Source organism: Pieris brassicae, chromosome 9 (genome assembly GCF_905147105.1).
Source record: "Pieris brassicae chromosome 9, ilPieBrab1.1, whole genome shotgun sequence".
Taxonomy (NCBI): Eukaryota; Metazoa; Arthropoda; class Insecta; order Lepidoptera; family Pieridae; genus Pieris; species Pieris brassicae.
Genome location: NC_059673.1, coordinates 3,209,221 through 3,227,596, shown reverse-complemented (window position 1 = coordinate 3,227,596; position 18,376 = coordinate 3,209,221). Strand labels below are relative to the sequence as shown.

The window sequence follows — 18,376 nt, the reverse complement described above, 5'->3', positions numbered from 1 at the left end:
TGTAGTACTCTGCACACATTCCATTTGTTACAATTAAAGTGTCTCTTCTTTCACATTTAAAATCTTTAACATTTAAATCATTCACACACGCAGCTCACAGATCTTTCATGGAAAGTAAATCACAACTCTACAGCTCATCCTTCTTCACATTGCCCTTTCGGTCCCAACCATTGAGCTCATTGGTGGCTTGTTCTGATATATATTTAAGGAAGTCTTCAATAGCACGGCCACCCTGAGAAAAAAAAATAGTTAATTTCTCAATAGATAGGTGACATAATTAATGATAATAAAACTATTCATGACAAATATGGTTGTGAAATAAATTGATTTACCGCTAGAACACACACAAGGTATGTTGGTTGTAGGTAGTATGTGTGAAAATGGTTGTATGTGAATGGGGGTGTGTGTTGTGTCTGGGTTAGTTTTAAGTCATGCCAAATTATGTAATACTCTGTAGAATTGAAATCTAGCATAACTTTTATGCATTTTGTGATTTTATATCTAGATAGTTTGAGTATCTCAGAATCCAGAGATTTTATTATAAAGGAAGGAGACACTAAATGCAAAAAACACCTTACACACAGTGTACACATTGTAAGGGTATCACATTTACAATAGGTATACTTTCTTAACATAGTAAGTATTATAGTAATTTATGGCAGAGGTATTGAAATGTACTCACATTGTATCTAACGGGACGTTTGCTTAAATCCTTGGGTTTCCAGTAGATAGTTGGGAATCCAGAAACATCATAAAGAGACTTAGGCCAGTCATTAGCGGTTGCATCAATCTTCACAATATCTACCTCTTCATCCTTAAGCTGTAAATATAAATATATATAATAAGTATATTTGTCACACGCATTCATTGATTTTTAAATGGGCAATTAGCCATTGTGTCTATTTTTACAGTATTGGCATTAAGAAAAAAATCTGACCAACTTGATGTAAAATTTGTGAAGATGTTTACCTCCTACATATGATGTTTTAAAATTATAATATTTATTATATAATTGCTTAAGTTTGAAGACTCTTAATATGTGTATCCTACATTACATCATGATTCAGATAATTTTTGACAGGGAAACTTCTACCCAGTATTAAATTATTTTGTACCTTTTCACCAAGTTCATCCCAAATTGGTGTAAGCTTCTGGCAATGACCACACCAAGGGGCATAGAATTCCACAAGAGCATCGCGTTCACTGTCAGTAACTAATTCCTTGAAGTTCTTGCCAACTGCAACTTTAACTGCACCCTGGCTTTCTGGTACTGGTTCTGACTTGATGAATGGCTCCAGTTTGCCAGCAAGAAGGTCTTTGCTGAACGCCAGTAGGGTTTCAATGCTATGAAATATAAAACAATATAATTAAAAATCTTAATGGTGCAGGTTGTACAGATAAATGTTGTCACTCTATTATTTGAGAATAATACTCATATCAATTGAAGCAATAAGTGATAATTGTTGTTTGTTGATTTTCTAGACATTAAACTGGATAGGACTATACTTTAATGATTAACATAGAATGGAAATATAATTAATATTCATTAGTCAATTTTCCTTAAAGGTGTCTTTGTGGCTATAATACAAGAAGTACATATTAAATTTATTACTATTACTGTATAGTAAAATTTTCTTGATTGAATTACTCTAGAATTATTTAAAAATAATCACACCATTGGTGAAACTTAACATAATGTTTTATAAAATCCTTTAATTATTAACCTAATATAGCATATTTTAATTAAAAGAAATATACCTGAACTCTGTACTCATAACAAATTTGTTGCCATCTGCATCACGACCAGATACTACAGGCTTGTCTCTCTTTGCAAAGTCAATGCCATAGTCATTCAACTCATGCGTAAAATCATCCTTGTCACTAATGGCGAATGACACCTCATCTACTTCTTTGGCAACCTGAGAATATTTTTCTAATGTAGGTAGTCTAAGTTTACCTGTTACAATTTTGTAAGATGAGATGTCAAAAATACTCAAATTCTAATTATTGTGATTCACCTAAGAATCTTTCATAAACAGGATAATACCAATTACGAATATTATTTATTACTATAAAGTAAAATATTGAGATTTTTTTACCTTCAGCACACGGTTCCTCCAGTAGTTGGTACCTTTAGCATTCTTAACATAGTCCACATCAAAGTAAGCAACAACAAGTGGGTCAGTGAAGTCCCTCATATTGTCCTTCTGACGAATTCCCACCAAACCATGGCTGTAATTACATGAACAGTCATCTTAAGTAATAGATTTTAAAAGTAATAGCACTACTTAGGATACAGTTATGTACCATGTACATGTATAAGAAAGAACATTCTATTGTAGTACTTGTATAAAAAGAAACATAGTGACATCTTTTTAATTAAAATATAGATTCTAAAGAAAACTAAAAGGTTTGCACAAGCAATTAAAAATTTTAAGTACACATAAAACAAAAATCACTACAGTGTTTATCAAAACATCAATTAAAGCTAGATAAAATCATTCTACCGAATTAATGTTTTGCAAATGGTTAATAAAACTATTACTTACTAGTTAGCCTTAATAAATGCTTTCAATGAGTCCTCTTCCCCTTTGTATTCCACTGATGACTCTTCGAATTTGTTCTGGAGGCGTTTAGGACGGTATAGAACTACGTTGTTCCTAATAGAAAATAAAGTTATATTATAAAGAGGGTAACAGATTATGAACCTCTGCTCTGTGGTCAGTTGGTGTATGCTAGATTTTGTTCAAGGTGTTTAACGTAGATAACTTACTGGGACTCCCAACATAACAAAAATTGTTTCAGACATGATTAGAGAACCACCAATATATTATGGTTTAAATAACACTGATATCTTATCAGTTTGTACCAGAAGTTAGTAGTTAAGTTTAATCATAATTGTTACTACCAAATATGTATGTTATAAAATATAATGTATGTATACATTTCTGATTTATGATAAATCTAAGCTTATGACTATGATGTATTTGGATATTATTAATATATACATATTAATTCTGACCAAAAATAGCTCTTCAATCTTAACACAAATAAAAAATAAGGGAAATGTGCTAACATTAAAAATAATATTATATCCTATTGGATAAACATTATTGTTAATTTATATTATTACCCAGGTCTCTTTGATATTTGATATTTACACATGTGCTTAAAATAAGTTAATAATTAAGTACAGACTCATATTGCAATATCCATTAATTGAAATAATTTTGTACATAAAATATAATTTTATGATTACCATAACTTTATAATGTAATTTAGTAAAATCACATATAGATTTCTTGGTTAAGTTGTGTAGTTACTTACTTGTATCCAGCCTTTTCTAGAACATCCTTAGCTGAGGAGTGCCCAAAGGTAATTTCTTCCCGCATCTTGTCAGCGACCTTCAGGAAATCACCCTTCAGATCAGACTCCTTTTCAAAGAATCCAACAACAACCACCTCATCCTTCTTAAGGAAGTCTTCAAAGTTGGCTACTGTGAGCAGTTCCTTCGAGCTGGGTCCAACTTGGGCTTTCATGTGCTTGACGATTCCATCTAAATAAGCAGGTCTTATATAATACTAGCAATACCGAGGGGTTTCACTAGCATAGACACCGATGTTGTGGTAGTGGAACGTCTAACATTAGTTTTATTTTACTTAGTTTTTTATCTTTTCAGATTATTAGATACATACTTACATTCATAATCTAATCAATATACAGATTTTATTTAATTTATTTGTTAAGATTTAAATGAAATGGACACAATAAAGTGCTCTTACTTGATTCTCTTGGGCCATTGTATTCTTGGGACAGCTCTCCTTTTCTGAAGATCTTCAAGGTGGGATATCCAGAGACCGAATATTTCTCACAAAGGCTCTTGCCACCCTCAGTACAGTCTACCTTAGCCAACGCTACAGGAGGGTCATCGTTCTTTAAAATGCCGGCCGCTACTGCATATTCGGGTTTTAAACGTTTACAGTGACCGCACCTAGTAAAGTTTTATAAAACTTATAGGAAACATTCCCAATTAATAAACAAGAAATTATTCAGCTTTAGAGTACCTACCATGGAGCATAAAACATGACGAGAGCCGTGTCATGCTGAGAAATAACACTTTCGAAGTCTGCATCAGTTAAGTCTAATACATCGTCTTCCGAAGCCTTAGCTAAATAAATTACACTTAGAAATAAAAGCAATTTAATTGACCCTAACATTTTTCCGTGCTTCACGATAAGTCGTGCCAACGAATGAATGCTAAAAAATGAGAAAGGAGAACCGGAAAAATACACGTATCAGTAGGTATGATGCCGAAAATGACATGAGCCGGCAAAGCGTTGTCGTCTTTTGATTGGTTTAAAATAGTCGCGTTCAGAATAATTGTATTTGTATAGAATGATGTAGTCAATTAGAAAGAATATAACTACCAGTAATAAAACACAGAAAATTAATTGCAATAAGTACATAACTAATCTTCTTATCAAAATATCACTAATATATTTATTAAGTAATTAATAAATTTTTATAGCCATAGACAGTGCTCTAGTATCGTTTAAACTTTACCGATTTTAATTTTACAAACGAGGGTAACACTTATAATTTCTTCAGCATAATTTGGCAGTTGGCTTCGCTGTCAATCGGAAAATGGCAGCGACGAGTGTTGTCGTTCTCGACAGAGGCAATAATACAACTTGTACCGTAAATCTTTTCGGTAAGTAAATAAAACTTTTTATTTTATAAAGTATTCTCATGCATGCACAATTTTTATTTCGTTGTTTTTTTACTTATAACGAGTAAATACCGGCTAACCTGTAAAAGGTTTATTTTGTTTCGAAATGATGCGCGGAACTTTCAAAACTATTAAAAGTTAATAATTTATAAATATATCTTTAACCTTTGTAACTACAAAAAAATAAGTTCGCATCATTTACCGACTAACTAATGAATAGAATGTGAAGTTAAATTGGCTGTGGTGTCAGGTTTAGTATAATAGGAGGTAACGAGTTTTTTTTTCACTGAATAGACCAAGTTGTCTGCGGCTATTTGACCTTGTATATTGGATTGTAGGAAGTAAAGTGTAGATACTTCTAAATTGTAAATGATTATTTGATGTACTTGTAAAAAAATCTGATAAGTTGTTTAACAACATTAATAATAAATTAGTTTGTATTATGAGGTGAATAGATACATTGCTTGTTGATTTCTATTATGTTATTCTTATAGGTGCAAGTGTGGTATCATGGAGAGTCAACAACCAGGAGCAATTATTTGTTAGGTAAGTAGAAAGTAGTTTTTAAATCCATTAATGTCTTAATATGAAACTAGTTTGAGTAATTTTTTTTACTGAAAATAATATAATGGTGCTGGTGGTTATCTTTACCATAATTTTATTCATAATAAGTTCTTACAAAATGCAGCCTTTTCCATACAAAAATCTCCTTAATTGATCACCTGAGTTTTTGTTAATGGACTTCATTTATGGATTAATTTAATTGCAATACATAAAGCAACCATGAGTATTATATATATGATAAGTTATTATAAATTTATTGCAGTATTTTTGCCCACTTAATAATAAAATTCAACATGTCATAGAAATATTAAATGTATGAATAAAAAACCAAAGCATCTAAAATAATTTTATTTACATGGTATCAACAAGAAAACATTATAGATAACATGTTCCATAATAAATTCAATTCATACCATAATATTATAGGTTACAGTATAATTATTTGCATGCATAATGAATAGGAAGTGTCCGGGACAAGTATACAGGAACTAATATATCTTTGACCTGTTGTATGTAGATGCTACAGGAGTTTATCTATAAATTATTAGTGCAATGTAAACTGTCCATTTCATGTTATCGCACACGGCGTTTGATGGAAAGTTCAATTCTCAGAATATTAATAATTGAGGCTGGTAAGTACTGAAGGCTTATTTCCAAGACGGATTTCCAAGTTTAATAGTCGATATTGACGTTATTTAGTTTTTAACCTTCAGTACATCCAAAATGTGGCTAATGCATTAGCTTAGATAATTATAATAGTTATGAAATTATTTTTTCGCGGAAACGATTTGACAAATTATCATGTTCCTTATTCGAACAGAAACGCAACTAAAGAAATAATCCTCGCCCCCTCCGCTTAAAAAGGCACTGTATGATAATTTTTTACTAGATGTAAAATCATTTGGTACAGAGTAGATTACAGGATCACCAAATCTAAACGGCCACCATTTTGTATTACACGTTTTCGCTTTGTATTTTGCCGCTTTCTTCATAGACTCTTTTATATCTATAAAGTTGTCTGCAACGAAACCTGTCCGATCTTTTGGCCGAAAATCGAATTCTGTTATTTTCAATTAATGATACCCACGCACTTAATTTCAGTATATGCCTGGTTTTTAACAAAAAGAAAAAAGATTTATTGGTAAGGTCTATTAAAACAACAAATAAGAATTATTAGTTTTTCGTAGTAAAAAAAAGTTTATAACCTAAATCAAAAAATGTTTTTACCATCCCGCTACCCTACTATTATTGTAACTAAAATATTTGAATTTCGTGATTCGAAATTCGAATTTTGAAGTTTGAAACGGCCTGAATGTTTAAAGAATTATTATGCTATTATAAATTTAATTACCCGCGGATGATTACGAAAATTACATTAAATCTTAACTTCAGTGTTGCCAATGACGTAAATGAATTTAAATTTGAATATAAAAGAAACATGATTACGCAAATCATGTTATACGGTTGCGTTTAAATATGATTCATAATTGTATATTTTTCATATCAAAAATTTGTGACGCTAAACCAAAATCGTTCAATGGTACCGTTGAACAAGAATGTGACTCAATGAAACCAGCTCAAAACATTGAGGCGTAAAATGGTAACAAAGATCACAAGACTTATTTTCTATGGCAACGCACTTGCGAACCTTCCGGCAGTATTAATGTCCATGGTATCTTTACAACAGCCTCTTGCACATATGCACTCTGTTCCATTAAAACAAGTTAACACAGATTTCAGCTCGAGTGACCAGGCTTTGCTGTACAGACAGTTTTTTTGTGTACCTAGTAACTACGGTAATAAAATAGGCATTCTATACAAAACACAATAATAATAATAATTTATTGCAACAATATGGTACAAAAAGGTGGTACAATAGTAATTTCGCATATACAGTGGCGCGCAAATTTGTCTTTAAATGAGTTTTACATTTTACATTAATAGTCATATTAAAATTGGTCAATTCTTATATTATTTGTATCGTACATATCATATCAAATGTTATTAAATTTATATCAACTACAGTGTTACACGCAAATAATCATTTATTGAGTTATGGAAAAAATGTACTGAAGTTATGGATAAAGAAACTGGGTCTTTCGCTGACGCAATACCGCTTTGTTGTGGTTCAATTTATCCTTTTGGAATGAAACTTTGGATACTTTCGAAATTGTTTTTATTAGCCACGTTAAAGTGCTCATAGAATATAACACAGATCGTTACAAGCGAATGATTTATATTGAAAAATTGCGACCGTGAATGTATCCGTGTGTGGCGATGTCGATTAGTGGGGATTTGGGCCTCCCTAGCAACTCGTAATTAATGCTCCATTATCTCACAGCTCGGTTCATAGATCTTACGATTTCCTTAGTTAGATTAACGGCCTTCTCGTCGTGAATATTATAAAATGCGGACGTGTCTATCGAAGACGTAAGAGATCAAAAAAAATGTTTCAATATTTTCTGTAGGTTTTCAAAATCGTCACATATATTGTTACTATTACACGGTGACGTATTGTAATTTTCATGGTTACGTAAGGTATCAAGTGATTAATATTGCATTAGTGTACATTCAAGTAGCGTTTTTGAATAAGTTGTGGAATAAAAATAAGCTTTGTGCACGTAGGCAAGTCCTCTTATCTGCATATCAATCAATTATGTAACACAAAGCCTATTCGCAATAACGCACTCGCGAGCCTTCTAGCATTAAGAGTGTCCATGGGCGGCGGTATCACTTAACATCAGGTGAGCCTCCTGCCCGTTTGCCCCCTATTTTATATAAAAAAAAAACTTCATACAAAAAAGACGGAGGTAAGGCTAGGGTAGAAGGTAAATTATAAAGAAGCGGTCACATGCCCAATTTGGGGTTTCTTCTGGAGGTTGGCCGTCAGTCTGGTGAAGCGTGGCTTGTCCTGTGCCCGATGCAGCAATTCCGCAATACCTGTCCACTCGTCACGACAACATTTTCGAGTTTAGTCGACTTTAAACATGTACACATAGAAAGCTTTATTCACTAAACCCAATAAATATTTATTGGGATTTAAGATTTTGTAGGATTCGTTCCTAGTTTTATACACGACCCACAAGATTCTATGTTACTAAGAGAATATTACTAACTAACTACCACCGTTTACGCACACGTTTATGCTTTTAACTGTAATGTACGAGTAATCAACACCCTTTATCCAAAAAATCTTTTTATTGTTATGGTGTAATAAACACCTGTGATTAAAGCTCTGATGAATTTGTCAGGATCTAACGACTTTAAAGTCTGACTGACATTACTGAAATCAAATTTCTCAAAGGAAACCTCGAGCAAGAGGCATAATGCGTTTAAATCTTATATACTATATCTATTAATGAGTTCAAATTGACGGCATATATCACTGCATCCGACTGCGTTATTTTAAATAACAAATAACAATTTTTTTCTGATTTTTATAATAACACAATCAAAATTAAATATATGTAGCTATAATAAATATACACTATTTTAAGATACAACTGTAAAAACAGAAACTCCTTGCGGGAATGTTAGCTATCCAGGCTATCCGGGGCGGATTTATCAGCAGGTTGTGTATTTTTTTTCTGGTTTTCTGATGTTTTATAGATGTCTGCAACAGGTGAGGACAAATTTTGTTGATGACTTTTCCAGTCACTTGTGATTGTACATTCGGTGTAGCAATCTTCCATTTTCACAGTAAAACAGTTTGCTGCGCCTCCCCAACCAGTAATCGAATTCTGCACCCTCAGCTCACACTTTGTCGGATTCAATTTTCAGAAAATGTATACATGTCAATCCTACTGGTTGGAGGCTGGAAACTGGATGGTTTGTATATATGAATATATGAAGTTGTCGAATTGAAAAATATTCTAGAACGTGAAAATTTGTAGGCAAGGCCGGCAAAAACTTCACAGCCGGTACCTTGAAAGTTTGTTAATCCGCCACTGCTCGTGATCGTTGTCTGCCTATGTTGTATTCATACTATGTTGTTTGTATATGTTGCAAATCTCTTTAAGGCAATAAATCTCTATTTTTAGTAATTAATTCCAGTGTAGAGCGCAATTAGTTGAAAATCAATTTAGTGGCGCACGTATTGTTGGGATGCAATTTGGCTCGGGGACAAAAACGCGTCTCGGCCCGCGGATGGTTCTAACAAACGACCCGACTGACGCTAATGATTCTATGAACGAATAGGGCTGCTGCGGGAATGAGCTTTTTTGTCTATTATTGTTGAGCTAAACTTTGGTTTAGATGATTTAACGGAGCAATAACTAAAACGTTAGAATTTGCAATGCGGTACATGTTTTATTCATTTAATATATGTTCTTTCGAACAAGATTTTTTTTATATAACAGTAAGCAAACGGGCAGGAGGCTCATCTGATGTTAAGTGATACCGCCGCCCATGGAGGGACTTTCAATGCCAGAGGGCTCGCGAGTGCGTTGCCGGCCTTTTAAATTGGTTCCGTAATACTTTAGTGGGCAGCTGGTTTCACATAGTGGTGGTATTTATTGTCAATAGAAATGATGTTTGTAAAGAAATTTTCTCGTGAAATATTTTTTTTAACGAAATAACAAACTAGAAAAGCGAAAAGTTATTGTATAACGATGTATTCTCATTTATTTTGGTCTACCTTTTAGCATTAAAAGGGGGAAATTATAAATATGATTTCCTTATGTATTGCTCATAGTGGATATTTTTTAATGGCCGCGGTCATTTCTTACATAAAACTTAACTAAAATAATTAACTGTACTATTAGTAAAACGATGGGCTGATGGGGTCGAAAGAGTAGCTGGAAAAAATTGGAGGAGACCTTCTCCCGGACAGGGGCCGCGTCTTTGAATAGTTAAATATATGTCAATAAGATGTGGATAAATAAAGGCTTATTATTATACTATTAGTAAATGAAGATAAACTTTGAAAGCGGTAGTCGACATCCCTAACTGTTCATTGACTATACCTATATTATCCTATAACAACGTCCACTTGGTAATTTCTTAGAAATCTTTCTATTTTACTCCGTAGTGTTGTGTAATAAGTTTTTGTCATAGCTACTTAGAATGTCCTTAATATGAAATGGGAATTATAGTGTCATTACAATGAAACGAGAGAGCATCTCAATAATTTAATTTTGGAACCGGAAATTGAACAATTCTGGAAGATTGCGCTGTGGCTGCCAGTCGCCACAAGGAAAGGATTTATAATTTTAATTTTATTTCGATATCGTTATGTTCTTTGGTTATATATATTAGCTGATATTTATAAATTTGCTTTGACACTAGCATTACAAAGTATATTTAAAACAATTTCGGTTTAAAAAAATCACGGTCGTTTGTATAAAATGCTCTATAACGTTAAGCAAAGTATGTTTCAGTAACATATTTTTTAAACATAACAAGACAGCTCATCGGACCAAATGGTCGTCTACGTGCGGAAACTGAGTCCAGACTACACAGTACCAAGAGATTGAAAAATATTGATAAATGTTTTCCATTGAAAAAGCTATCATATTCAAGAACGAGTCTTGGACTTAAAAGCCCAAGGTTAATTGTAATAGAACTTCTAGGCACATTTAAGGAGAGATGTTAGCTCCCATATATTAGTTTAAAGGCGGCCCTAGATTATCATAGAAAATATTGGAAGGGTTAGAAAATTTGCGAGGGCCCTTGTCAGTAGCAAAAACTTGGACGCCTTCTGTTTTAATATTAAACGTAGTTCGTAGGTTTTTGTGGGAGTAACGGAGCCGACGTGATCGCTTGACCCTTTCATGAGAGGGTTTGGGGGCGTGAAATCTTTTCAAAGTTTTAATGACGTGATTCGATATAGACACGATTATTTGTTGGTAGCTGTTGGCATGTTAGATTATTCGAGTGAATTTTTGTATTTGTTCTCTGATCATCTTGCATCCCATATACGCATATACGCTCTGTATATAAAACCTTTTTTTAGGTGTATTATTGTTAAGCTAAAGTGATCTGAATATTTAATGTATAAACATACTTAATATTATTTATTACGTACTGAAATTTAATATAAAACATCAATTATATATAAAAAAAATATGGCCAAATATGGAATACAAAAAGTTTCAAATCTAGGTCTACTTATCCAGTATATTACTTATGTTTATGAATAGGTATCTAATCAGAAATCTTATCATCAATATTTGCTTCTGAAACACTGAACACGAAGCTGACATTGGATCGAATACAACAAACATTAATAAGTGGAAGCAGAGATGCCCCTAACGGCCAACCGGCAGCTAACCGCATGTTTTTGCGGTCACGTCTGCAGCCTCCAGGCGGGATATCTCCCCTCGCCGATGACAAATGGCCCCACCCCTCTAATGCCCGGATCATTTTATACCAAGACATTACGACCATTGATAAGTAAATCGGTCTAATTACATACCAACACTATCATCTTAACAGTGAAAATAATTTTCAATTTTATTCTAGCTTAAAATTGGATTAATTTGAAATTTTTTGGATTAATTTTTCTTCTGACATTTGGCTGAACTGCTGCTGCAGCTGTTTTTATGACGAGATATAATATTACTAAAATATACAGAAATATGATTGTGACAAAAGTCATATATCGCAAGATCCCGTGCTGTGGGAAACTAGATAACAATATAATTATATGAATTAATAATATATATGTATCCTAAAAAAGATCTAATCTTTTGTATTATGTACAGATTATACTCATTAATTGACCAGCGCTGTGGAACAACTCTGCTCCTCAGCATAATGCTGAGCCAGGGCCAATTATAACCACAGCACACACGCATTACACAATAAAAACGTATCTTTTTCTTAATTGTTTTTTTATCTTTGATTATTATTATTTTATTATGTGTTTCTGTGCGTGTGTTTTGTTAGTAATTTTCATAACATTTATGTTTAATTGTAGTTTAATGTCTTGGGAACATTGATATTGAGGAGTTTCTAAGTAAAGATATATTGCTTAGTGTCTACATGGCCCCATCGCCTCGCGTCGCCGACTCATCATTATACGTTCACGGATCAGCAGCCTTTCAAACGGGTTTATCGCACCATTAGATTTACGTTGATAATTTCATTCATTAACTAACCCTATTCGGGCTATAACTTTAATTAAATATGTAACTTGGCATTTCTTGTAAGAAAGCTTTATAACGTTGAGCGTATTAAGCTAGTTTAGAGTCAAATAATCTTAAAGATTAAGAAAACACCCTACAAATTGTTTGCTAAATATTACTCGATGATTTAAGTATGGGGCAGTCAAACTTTAAGCTTTCGTTTATGTTTGTTGTTCCTTTCAACTTAAAGAACGTATTTAACTAATAATAATCGTATAATGGCGTATTTAGATGATGTAAATGTATTCCACATTTCCAAAGTCAGTAATGAAAATTGATTAATGGATATTGCTTGTTAAGAATTTATGCGTGCGTTCAGACATTTTATGAAAACTAATGTCAATTATGCTACACGAATAAGTAGTGAACTTAATATTTATTTTGTAATATGTTACTTTCATGAAATTATAAATTAAGTTCACGGAACACGACATTTATTAACTGTTGGGCGGTACAAAGTTCTCTGGGTAAGTGTACATTTAAATATTAACTCGGCCCGAGTACACTTCCTACTTAAATAAAGATTAACGGACTGTAATGTACTTCAAACCTCAACATTAATTTGTTATAATCTGTAAATTAAAAAAAAAAACATTCCATACATAATCTTTTTCACCCTAGAATAAATTAAAGTGTTCAAAAGGCGTAGCTATATAAAACAACGTATTAAAATCTCATTATGTCAAATTTAAATTACTAGCAAACAGCTATTATGGAATCTATCCGTTGATGAAAATAATCATTTTCTACGCTGATTGACTGTAACCGGTAGCAACACTGTAATACGAGCAACAAAATCCTTTAGAAGAGAGTGATTTTTTATCGCAAGTAATGAGATTGAATCCTCGTTATGCTGTATTAAGGCAAGTGCGCCTTTAATAATAAATTCTTTGATACAGTCGTCTGTCCTTATAGAGTAATGGTTCTTTGCATACTTTGATTGCCGATTGGGTATTAAATAGAAGTATTTTAGAGTTAATTATTTAATTGCATAGTGAAACATTGTAAGGTCCATAGACATTAAGAAAATCACAGATCATATACTTAATCTAAGACAAAGTCATTAAAAACATTAATCTAATACCATCGCGAATGTGCTAGCGCATCTTTTGTAATGTACATTTCGTAGTTATAAGTTGATTAAAGAAAATTGTAATAATTAAGTTAATGGAAGCCATCAAGAAAAGCACAGAATACAAATCTCAATCTAAGACAGTATGTTATATGTTGCTGACATATAAAATCGTAAACCTAATAACACCGTGAATGCCACGAATCTGCTTTACCATTTCATATAAGAGGTGTTAAGAAGGAGTTGAATGAATAGTTATCTCCCAGCTCAAGAGACTTGGAATGTGAGCGTCACCCAGTCGACCTCACGTCACACACCATTGATTTCAGTGAATAGGCATCCTATCTGCTTCCACTCACTTGATCTTGAGCTTTGTCTGATTTACGTCACGAGGAAATAAAACACCTCTGGCGTTCTAAATTCAAAAGTCAACTCGTAATTAAATTACCAACTTCTGTATTAAGCGAAATATTGCTAGCTTCACATTTCGAAAGTAACTTTTTCTTTGTATAATTAGTTATCATTAGGCGTCAAGTTGCACGTGCTGGTGCCATTACTGTCCGACACATGTTCGTTTTTTCAACGACATCCAAGACATCGATTGTTCCACGTTAGGACAGCTCACAGCTGTGATGAAATATTAGAAGCGTCTGACCGCCCGATTTATCGGTTATATGAGATGCTGTGAAACATTGCCGATGTTATAATGTGTTTTGGAAGGAATAACATTCGTCTGAATATGTATTGATTTATATTGCTTATTTATTACTCGAGCAAGTGCCGTGTTCGTGGTAAAAGTTTTTCAATTTTCAAAATTCACATATTATCTAAATTATAATTTAGATTATTTTATACTTTGAATGCATTCTTTTGTTAATCAATAGCTTGGAAATCATGGATTTGAACGCTATCCCGGTTTTAAGGATACAATAATGCACGTACCAATTCCAGTAATATATATAATACATGTATTATATTCTAGTCATGGTACTAAAACATTTCAATATCTTAAAATCAATAGCCAAACGTTTTAATTATTAACTTCGTTTTAAACTACCATAATTTGCTAAAATTACTTCATTATAAAATTTACCGCTTATGTCTATTTATAAATATGTAATAATTACGTCAATGTGTATAATTTATAAGCCTTCACTTTGGCTGTGAAGTATCTAATATCGACACGATCGTGACCTTTGAATGGTTCAAACAGTTTCATAATAACAAACCACTTAAATATTCGTTAATTTTTTTTCAGATGTTATACACGTACAGATAATATAAGTAAAACCCGTTTAAGATGATTAATTGATAATTAACGTGAATTATGCTGGTAGGAGTGTTATGTTTTCTTCAGGAACCTTATGTAGTGTTTAAAATTTGTCTTTAGGTGGATAAATAGTCAAAAAATTGAACACTTAAGAATCTGACAATTTTGCTATAATTTACAGTACAGCTCATTATAATGTTAAATTTATCCATAACGAACAAAAAGTGTTAATCACATTAATGTATATATGTATATTGTTTTTCCATGTGTTTATGGATATTGATTCTATGAATTAGTTAGATATTATCGCCAAGATCGTTCTGGATCTGTGGCACTCGTCAGATTATATCCAATCCTATATATACGAAGGGAATATTTAAGTTTGTTCTTTGAACCTTACCAGTTGTACATTGTCTTCAACAGATTTATAATAAGTGCTTTATCGTGTACAATTTTCATGCAACCTACGCCTATTGCGTGAATATAATTTTCGTTGGTTCGTGATAGTTCATTTTGTTTGGGCGTGTAATTATCTAGCAATATCATCGTCACACGAATATCATCTTTTCCTGTTACGATCTAAGATTTAATATCCTGTGGTAATGATTGTTGTTCTGACACGCGATTTGGCTGTAGTGGTTTGAATGACATCAGCAAGATTTGTCTTGTCTAGTGCCGCCTTATTTGGTGCTGTATGATCTATTGAATGGTTATACTCAGCTGTTTTGGGATGACGTATTGAAACATTGCCGAAAATGGTAAGGTGAGACACTTCGCTTCGATTATTCGGTAGCTGTAGCTAATAAATTGACCTTATCCGATACGGTGTAGTCGCTTCTTGTAATGGATTGCACAGTCCTGAATAATGAAGTAATTTATGTAAACGTTATCTAGGAGAGTACCTACGTAAGTACCTATATAAACAAAAACATATGTATTTCTTTGAATCGCCCGGTATTTTTATGCAAAAACCAGTCGTAGTTGCTACAAGTACAAATTTATATATAAGATATTGGTAGTCAAATACACGTAATAAGGACTAGTATTTTTGATGATTTCATATCAGTGTTCTTGGTTTAGTTATTGGCAAATGTTATTTTAACACAATAATCCAGTGGCGCTATAGCCCTTTGTGGTTCTCAGATTTCCACATCCGCTGCACTTTCTTTTAGTACCAGTAATCAATCTCCTGTCGCAGCCTGGGTGTTCAGAGTCGAAATTTAGCGCGCACTATAACTCTTGGATGTCAAAATTCAATAGGTGACATGCGGAAGTAATACTTAGCCAAGTCACGACTAAGAACCGCCGGTTTTGTTACGATTTTCCTCTTCACCGTTCAAAAAAAGAACATTGCTGCAGAGATTCGAACCTACGAAGATTTAGAATTACTATGTTAATACTAATAAAAAGTTATGATATTTAGTATTAAAAAAACTCAATTTAAAGTCATAAACTACGTCGATTTTACTACTAACTACGTAAAGGTGATGTATTTTAATAACTTAGTCGTTTTCAGTCACTTAAATATTGATTTAAAAACGGCAAAGTTTTCAATGTTATCGTCACGAAATAATATAAATGAAAGCGTTGTGGACGCAGTGTGCAAAACATGAAGTGTTATTAATCAGTCGAATTTAATACATTTTTCATATGTTGGTACGAGGTCCTTCAATCATATTTGTTTAGCGATTTATTACAGAACTGAATTTAGTTTCATGTTGAAAGTAACTTTAAAATACGTAGATAAATCGTTTCAATACTAAAACCATTTTTTTTTGTTGGAGTTTGAATATGTAAATAACACTGTTCACATGTGAAGAAAAAGTTTTAGTTTCGAATATTGGAATGCCTGTTTAAATTTTATATAAAATGATTGTTTTCTGTTATGGAAAAAAACTTCTCTTCTAGACGCGGACAGTGAAACAGGGTTCAGGGTTTTATAAATATTAATTATTGTATTTTTAAATTTTTAAAGGCAAAGTGCCTTTATAGCGTAGGCGAATATTTAGTCCATAGATTTGAACCGATTGTAAATGATTTAACTTTGACATTATTTTATGTTCTTTATAAGACATTGTAAAAATTTATATGACATTTGAATGCCTATTTATAAATGCCTAATTGTGCGGAAATTTGTAATTGATCGATCTAAAAACTGTACCACTTACTTGGCAAGTAAACGATTATTATTATTAGTAGTAGTGTGTGTGTTTGGAATATATATATTAAACATACAGTTTGTAAAATAGCCCTTCGCATCCAGAGCTCAGTCCCCTCAAAATTGGAGCCGTCCAAAAATTTTATCCTCTCTAGTGTTCACAATTAATAAACATTGAAAAATGCATATAATTATGAATAAAGACCACATTGTTAGCGTCTCGAGATTCGGTGGCTGGTAATCCGCTTATCTAGTAGTAGGGTTGGGCGGACATTAATCTGCTGTCTGTACCATCTGGCTCTGACCCCTCTTCTAGAAACCTTTCGGGGCGTTTGTCTCTGGCCACGGTTTGTTAAGCAAGTGCTATTATTTTGATATGGTTGGCTATGTGGAGATTTTATAAGAAGACAATACGTTTTCAAAAAAAAAATTGTGTCGACTCGTGATGACGTAATTTACTAATAATTATGTAAAGATTCAGAGAATTGAAGTGAAATTAAGTTAAGGTTGTGTCTCCGGATTTTAGTAATACAAAATATTTATTTAAACAAAATATGGCTAAATATCAGCAAGGGGGGTGGTTTAACGGGTTCCAACGCCACGTACAATTTGGAAATGACCGACTGAACCATTCGCTCTAACGCTTTATCATTGCTTATTACATCCTGAATGTGGTTGGTCATAAACATACTATAATCACCAATTTTTTTAAGAATATTTACAAAAAAATCTATATTGTATACTTCTTAAATTTCTTGTAAAGCATGGCGTAATGATTGCATCTACAAGCAACTTGCATACAATATTTGTCGATTGAAAGGAATACTGGAAAATTTATGGCCTAAATTTAAAATAAATAAAATGAAAATTACTTTATTTGACTCAAAAATATTACATTTTGTACTTACATTCTAAAAGTTGTAAACAGGCAATGAAACGTTGCCTTATTTGGCCTGCGTTTTTGATTTGAGATCTGGCAATAAAAGTAAATATATTCATTTTTAATGACGTTTAACTGACCAGTGTTTACCAACGTGGGGACAATTTGATTGTTAAAGGGCGCAATCGAAATCGGCTGGATATACACAGCGTGGAGGCTTTAGAAGTCGCTAATCAAATTGGAACCTAATATAAAAACCTCTGTAGCAAGCGCCAAGCTTAAGGATCTCACTAAAATATAATAATTGTGTTTGAAGACTTTATTTATCAATGAAGACAAATATTACTTACATGAGAATAATACTTAAGATTAACATATTATTTTATTAATTTGGAGTTTCAATTTCCGCTTTTATTATAAGTTTTGAAAATTTACTCACTGTGTATAATTTCTTAACCTATGATTTAAGTTTCTTAAGTGAACAATTATATTAAATTTTGAATATTAAAAGCTATGTATGTTACACAGAGGGAGCATAAGAATTTTAGCAATTTTAGACCATGTCTCATGGCCTAA

The 18,376-nt window shown here is 32.6% G+C and overlaps 2 protein-coding genes across 3 annotated transcripts in view; one reads left to right on the top strand and one right to left on the bottom strand.

Annotated features, from left to right (window-relative positions):
* Positions 1-60: 60 nt before the first annotated feature.
* LOC123714092 (protein disulfide-isomerase A3) lies at positions 61-4,313 on the bottom strand. The gene is made up of 9 exons (XM_045668219.1): positions 4,069-4,313; positions 3,783-3,991; positions 3,328-3,556; positions 2,550-2,660; positions 2,100-2,232; positions 1,759-1,919; positions 1,116-1,344; positions 683-820; positions 61-232 (listed from the first exon to the last, which is right to left on the bottom strand). Exons 1-9 carry the CDS (start codon positions 4,215-4,217, stop codon positions 128-130), a joined length of 1,464 nt encoding a protein of 487 aa, XP_045524175.1. The 5' UTR covers positions 4,218-4,313; the 3' UTR covers positions 61-127.
* Positions 4,314-4,631: 318 nt separating this feature from the next.
* Positions 4,632-18,376, top strand: part of LOC123714538 (glucose-6-phosphate 1-epimerase) — a 31,393-nt gene continuing 17,648 nt past the window's right edge. For both annotated transcript variants that reach the window (XM_045668818.1, XM_045668817.1), the window contains exons 1-2: positions 4,632-4,711; positions 5,224-5,275. In XM_045668818.1, coding sequence (XP_045524774.1) covers positions 4,645-4,711; positions 5,224-5,275 — 119 coding nt within the window. In that variant the 5' untranslated portion in view covers positions 4,632-4,644. The remainder of the gene's footprint in view (positions 4,712-5,223; positions 5,276-18,376) is intronic.